The 6,629-nt window shown below is 35.3% G+C and overlaps 1 protein-coding gene across 1 annotated transcript in view; it reads right to left on the bottom strand.

Moving 5' to 3' along the window:
• Positions 1-5,173, bottom strand: part of LOC121320741 (WD repeat-containing protein 17-like) — a 32,431-nt gene extending 27,258 nt beyond the window's left edge. Inside the window, exons 1-6 of the mRNA XM_041259333.1 lie at positions 4,473-5,173; positions 2,820-3,003; positions 1,910-2,140; positions 1,169-1,420; positions 602-724; positions 49-236 (exon numbers count right to left, since the gene is read on the bottom strand). Coding sequence (XP_041115267.1) covers positions 49-236; positions 602-724; positions 1,169-1,420; positions 1,910-2,140; positions 2,820-3,003; positions 4,473-4,721 — 1,227 coding nt within the window. The 5' untranslated portion in view covers positions 4,722-5,173. The remainder of the gene's footprint in view (positions 1-48; positions 237-601; positions 725-1,168; positions 1,421-1,909; positions 2,141-2,819; positions 3,004-4,472) is intronic.
• Between the last annotated feature and the right edge of the window lie 1,456 nt (positions 5,174-6,629).

Raw genomic sequence — 6,629 nt, forward strand, 5'->3', positions numbered from 1 at the left:
GGCACAAGTACATCAACTGAGATGCATTGTGCAATACTAGGCACTCACCAAGTCCCTGAGAAAATCCCATTTCTTAGCCCCCATGTCATACAGCCCAACTCCACCATCCACAAAGCAGCAAACAGCATGACCAGGAGGAAGAGAAAATGCCTGGTTTTGAGACAGAGTTGGTGGCGGTACTGCTTCACTTGTAGAAGAAGTATGATGGTTTTTAGTTGGGGATTGTGTGGAAAAAGCTAGAATTACAAAACGAATCTTGTTAAGATTTAAACAGAACAGCTGTAACTGTTATATTACATAAGCTCCTTGAGTAGAGCCCCCTGAGATTTCCAATATTTAATGTCAATTTCTGTTCCAAAATTTAAATGTCTGGTATCACACAGCAGCACTTGGAATATGCAAACATGTGAGTTTTTTGTGCCTTTATTTTTCCTGTCAGACCAGTGAGCAGATGGGATCAACAAATGTGGTTGCTCTTTTTTTTTTTCTCCCAAAATGTAAATACTGTAGTTCGTCATAGTGGTTCAGCATCTACTCAATACATATATCTGTTGCAGTGTTGCCTGCATGTCTACATCATAAACAATACAATGATACATACTTTTTTTCTCTGGAGGAGAGTTCAATACATGCAATGCATGAAAACCTGTCTTCTTTAACTTGAAGTTATCTATAGGTGTTGTTCTTGATACATTCCAAACTCGCAACACACCAACCTGGGAATCTGATAAAAAAAAAAAAAAAAAAAGTATTGTAGAATACATTTCCATTCACTGGTTTGTGGCTCTTTCACCTAAACCGCATGAGATCACACACTACATTTATAGAAAATGCAGACATCACATACTAACATTATAAGCTTGAATTAAAATGAACAGCTTACTACCCTACCCTACCACTATATCACCCTCCTTTATTTTGCAGGCACTATTTACATAAGTTAATTATATAATATTTAAATCCAAGTAATAGATTAAATACAGTTTGACACTGAAGCACCCTTAGTTTTTGCCACCTATATATTTTTGAGAGAAACTGTGTATTATTATCAACTGGAAATAAGCAGGGTTGGATTATGAGAACAACCACTTTATAAATGTGAATGATCTGTGGGTTTTTTTTTTTTTTGCTTGTGACTCGTGAAAGACATAAGATGCTGTAAACTTACCTCCAGTTATAAACATGCCTGGAGCACTAGGAACCCATGCTAAACACTGTATATATGCTGCAGCACTTGGGAAACTAAATGTTGTAATACATGATAAAGATTCTGAATCAACTAATCGAATCCCATTGTGGAGATTAGCAACAAGGAGGTAGTCAGTGGACAGAGGGTCCCATTCTACCGCAGAGACTGGATCTTCCTCATCTGTTCCCTCTAAAGATTCTGGTCTCAAAACATGCTTTTGACTCTTCGAACCTTTAAAACATAACAATGGAAAAATATAATGAACTGTATACTTGTACAGAGGTACACACTTGGTTCATATTGTTTTGTAGGTTCTGACAGGTATAGGTGTATTTGAGCTATTTTAAATACAAATTTGTACAAAATGCATAGTTAGGTATGAACATAGCTTCTTTTGATTTTTATGGTAATGTCTTAAATGGATCGCAAGGCACAGTCTAAATGATACAGTTGACATTGTCTGTGTAAGGTCAATGACTGCAGAAACCATAATAAGTTTTTTTAATGAAATCTAGCTAAAATGCTGTTAAGCATTGAATAAATTCTGAAACTGACTGTAGAACAGCAGTGAGTCAGGCTGTCTTTTATAGTGGTCTGTCTTACTTTTATTATTATTATTATTATTATTATTATTATTATTATTATTATTATTATTATTATTAAAACATGTTGATCCTTGTTTATACTGTAGAGAATTTGATAACAAAGGAAGACGTTTACCAGGCTGAAAAACAGAAAGACTTCCATCTGTGTGCCCAAACGCAATCTTCCCTTTCTTTTTAGGATGCCATCTAAATAGACTGATGTCTGACAAAAAGCTGTGGGCTTCTTTGTGCACTGCTACCCCACTATCTGGTCCTGAGGTAGTCCATATATACAAGGGCCCTCGCTGCGAGACAAAGGCAACAGCATCTCCTGAGCTCCAGCACCAACTCAGACTGGCAGGGATACCTTGGGATAAGACATAACATTCAGTTCCCTGGTTTTGTATCATACTGAATAACAGATAATACATGTAGGTCTTCGACTGTACAGGAGATACAATATGATCAAAACGGCAAATGTTTGATTAAGCTATAGCTCCAACTCCATGAAGGAGTTTCTCATTCAATCAGTGCCAGAGACACTGTTTATGGATACAAGCTGTTTTCAATAAGAACATCCATAACAGCTCTGTTGTGGTTATTGTTCTCGGTATTGGATGTCCTTTATGCACCTGTACCGGAAAAAGGAGACTATTTGTTACTCCCCAGGATATTCTGTATAGAAATCAATAAAGCAGGCAAACAGAACACATATCCTACAACGCTTTTGCCATGTTGTCTATCTTATTTATAGTGCTCCCCTTTTTTAAAACTGTAGGTAAGAGACCTTGCAAATTGTGTTGAGCCTTTTAATGCGAACACAAGTGCTAGTGCTATGGTATAATGGGGCAAATGTGAGCCTTGAGGACAGTATAACCTGTTCCTCTGTAAAAAAATATTTCTGAAAATTACAGAAAACCCTGTGCTCTAACACATGTTACACATAAATCATTACAAGTTTTGTTTCCAAGTTAGTCCTGTATTTTTCTCAAAGTAGCCTCAGGATTTTCTTTTTTCATTTTATACATTTTAAACATTTGGCTTACCTTTTGTGTTATCTAATTTTGCCACCACTTTTTGTTCAGCCACGTTCCAAACTATCAAGAGACTGTCTGCACTGGCACTTGCAAATATGTCCTGGTTATGTGGGCACCATGATATGGCAGTTATAGTCTTTTTGTGTTCGGACATGATTGCTCGGAGCTTGAATTCATTAAACCTGTGATCACGCTGTAAAAAAGAGAAATGAATAAGAAAAAATCTATTTCATTTCAGAGCTGCATCCAGAAAAAAAAAAAAAAAAAGATCAACTTGGCATTGTTATATTTAAGTTTTGATTTTAATAAATAAATAAATTAAAGTATATTGATTTTATATAAAGAAAAAAATGGTGACACACTACAATTTGCATTTCTTTCTTTAGGAATGTTTACATGAGGTTAAGCCTCATAAGGACACATCAGAAAACTGACTTTCCTGGTAACCTGGGGTTCAACCGGACCCCAGCAATAAAACAACATATAACTAACAACTGGAGTAAATGAATGAATACAAATGTGTATAGGAACACTTTATTTTGCTTTTCCTTTACTACTAGCCATCATTTGGTATAATGTGTTATTTAAGTGAAGGCACCACTGTATTCTGGAAGCTGTAGTTTATTCTAGGCAAGCCCCAAGCCTCCTCTTTCATTTGGTATATCGACTGTGTTCTTAGCTCTTTCCATTTTTGAGTTACAGGCACTTGGACCAACCTACCGATTTGCTGCTCGTCACAGCACGGGAGCACTGAATGAGGGGTGGTAGAAGGTACTCATATGGGCATGCCTGACATCAATGGAAAGCTCAAATCCTGTGCTTTTAAATGACGCTGAAGCCGGAACACTATCTGTTGAAGCGACCGAGTAACAGGCAACAAACGAAACTTAGGAGCTGACTAATGTCACTGCTGCTCAAGCATTAGTTTCAGTTTGCTGTAGTTTTGCTTAAGAACTTCTGTTCAGGACATAAGATGCATCGTTGGAAAGCTCTATTTCTGTACTTTCAAACAAGCCTTGATCCAGGAAGCTAGCTATTGAACCAGGTGCCTCAGATATTCACGTAAGTAGGTCGCGCTCGCCAATACACTTTGCCTGGAGTCCATACGGACCCAAAACCTAAAACAATTTGGGAAATTCAGCTAGACTACTGTACTACGATTATCCTTTGCACAGTGTAACAGGATGGGTGCCTGACAACTACCTAAAAGGAAACAAAAATCAACTAACTAGATCCACATAATAACTGATACTAAAGCACAGTGGGGTCCGAACGGACCCCATGTTACCTCATAAGGTTTAATTCACCGAAACATATATTCTGTGTTCAATGACAATACTTGCAGGTATCACTCATTAGTGGAGCAAAATGGCTGGTTAGTAACATGGGGTTCTCTACACTCCTCTTCAACTCTCCTTTCACAAACGAACCACTAAAAATAAAGATTGATCTCTGGACTGCGCCAATGAAAACCTTTATTTTCTCTCTGCTACTTCTTTTGCCATGCCACGCTACTTTTTGAATTATAATGTTGACCCCACTGAATGCTCAAAATAAGGTACAGCATTAAAATACATACAGTACTTTGAACTGATTTTAACTCCAACAAAACACAATGTAATGAGTTAGACAGAATCAACCAGATTATTTTTGCCATCTTACCTGATAAACATAAATAGCAAGTGTAGCACAATATGCAAATCGATCCCCGCTTGCAGCGCAGACATCTTTGTTCCACGGCTGACATCCAGCAGCCAAAAGACCAACTTGTTTAACTTGTGACATTTTTGCCTGCAATACAAAAAATAATAATAAAATAACTAGACAGAAAGCATAAACTTCCTTATCCGTGAAATAAACCACATACAAAACGCCAGAATTAAGATCAGGATTGCATTTTAATAGCAGCATGGCTAAACAGTTTTAAATCGCAAAAAAAAAAAAAAAAAAAATTAAAAAAATATATAGCTGTGTGCAATTATTTCATGCTAACATGGCATAAAAAGATAAACACATTATTCAAATAGAATCCTACAGTTAGAGGTAATTTGCATATAAATAACTTAATTAAATCTCTCAACCAAAGTTTAATGTAACTTAACAGTATGTAAAACCCACTCCCATAATAACCAAACATTGATATGAACTGACAGCTGTGACCACATGAAAAAATGTTTGTAGTTGGAACAGTGATTCTTAGTTCAGCTCAAACCCCAATTTTACATTAGAATTCTATTCATTAAAAAAAAAAAAAAAAAAAGAACCGCCTCTAATTTATCCCTTCAAGGGGATAATAAAAGTAAAGAAATCCAATATTTTCAGGTGGACCATACCATGTTTGACCTCTCAAATAATATAATTCTCACAATCAAAAATACAACTTTTTTTTTTCATTATGATATATATGTTTGACTGTGTGTGTGCCTTTTAATTGATTTCATTTATCTGACTGTGGAAACTGCAAGTTTAAACAGGTAAACGAATTAAAAATTTCAAAATTTGAGCTAGAAACATTTCAACTGCAGTTGCTAAATGGAAACAGCATATGGCATACACAGTATGTGCTTAAAATGACAGTCCACTAAAAAGCAGTGATAGCAACAAAATGCTAATTTGACATCTTAATTCTTATCAGCAAATTGAAAAAAACTGAAAATATGTGTGTATATATATATATATATATATATATATATATATATATATATATATATATATATATATATATATATGCTTCAATACATTTGTTCATAATTATAATATACAGTGCTCCCTCGCTATAAGGCTCTTGGTTATAATGTCCCCCAATTCCCTATACTAGTGATTCATGCAATATTTCTACAGTAAATACAGTACTGGTGTTGTTCAAACCGTAAACAACTTCTCAGTCTAACCTTTGTTTCTGTCTCTCCCTTTTGATACAGTAACTGAACTGAAAAAAAGCTACATTTGCGCTTTATAACACAGATATCTTATTCAGCATTAGTTTTATAACTAAATACATATTATGCCTATTACGTGGTTATCTTTTCTAATGTATTTACTTTTTTGCTGTGTATAACGCTCATATTGTGCGTCTCCAGTGTTATAGCAAGGGAGCACAGTGTGTGTGTGTGTGTGTGTGTGTGTGTGTGTGTGTGTGTGTGTGTGTGTGTGTGTGTGTGTGTGTGTATATATATATATATATATATATATATATATTATATATATATATATATATATATATATATATATATATAAAACAGTAATAAAAACCAATGGTTAAAGCTAGCACTTGTTTTTCCTCAAAAAGCAACTTTGTTATAAATTCAGATGACACATCAAGTGAAGCAAGCTGTTACAATTACTACAGCAAGCGCCAACAGCATGAGGTGCTGCACATTCTGGCATGTTCTAATGTCAGCAGTTCAATACAAATGTTCTTCTAAAAGACAGATATTAAACATAGTATTCACTTATTCATTCAATAAAAACAGAAATATCTGTGACAATTCCTACCTTAATATCAGTATCATTTTTTGTGAACCATTTGAGTATTTTCATCTCCATATTGTGGTCGTCTGTATTTTTACAGGGCTGAGTAAACAATCGTCTGGAGAAACTGATTTAATTCTTTAAACATGAAGAATGAGCAAGACCTAGTTTGTTCAGTGACTAATGCAGACTTACTGGATGAGCACCAGAGCAATAGCATCAGTAGCCTGGCAACTGCAGATCCTTTTATTTAAATGATCCCTTCTATTCTTCTTTCACTGGCCCCTTCAATGTGTGTTTGTCCCCACCCCCCCTTTTCCTTTTCTAGAAATAATGTTTTCAGCTACA

Source organism: Polyodon spathula, chromosome 1 (genome assembly GCF_017654505.1).
Source record: "Polyodon spathula isolate WHYD16114869_AA chromosome 1, ASM1765450v1, whole genome shotgun sequence".
NCBI classification, from domain to species: domain Eukaryota; kingdom Metazoa; phylum Chordata; class Actinopteri; order Acipenseriformes; family Polyodontidae; genus Polyodon; species Polyodon spathula.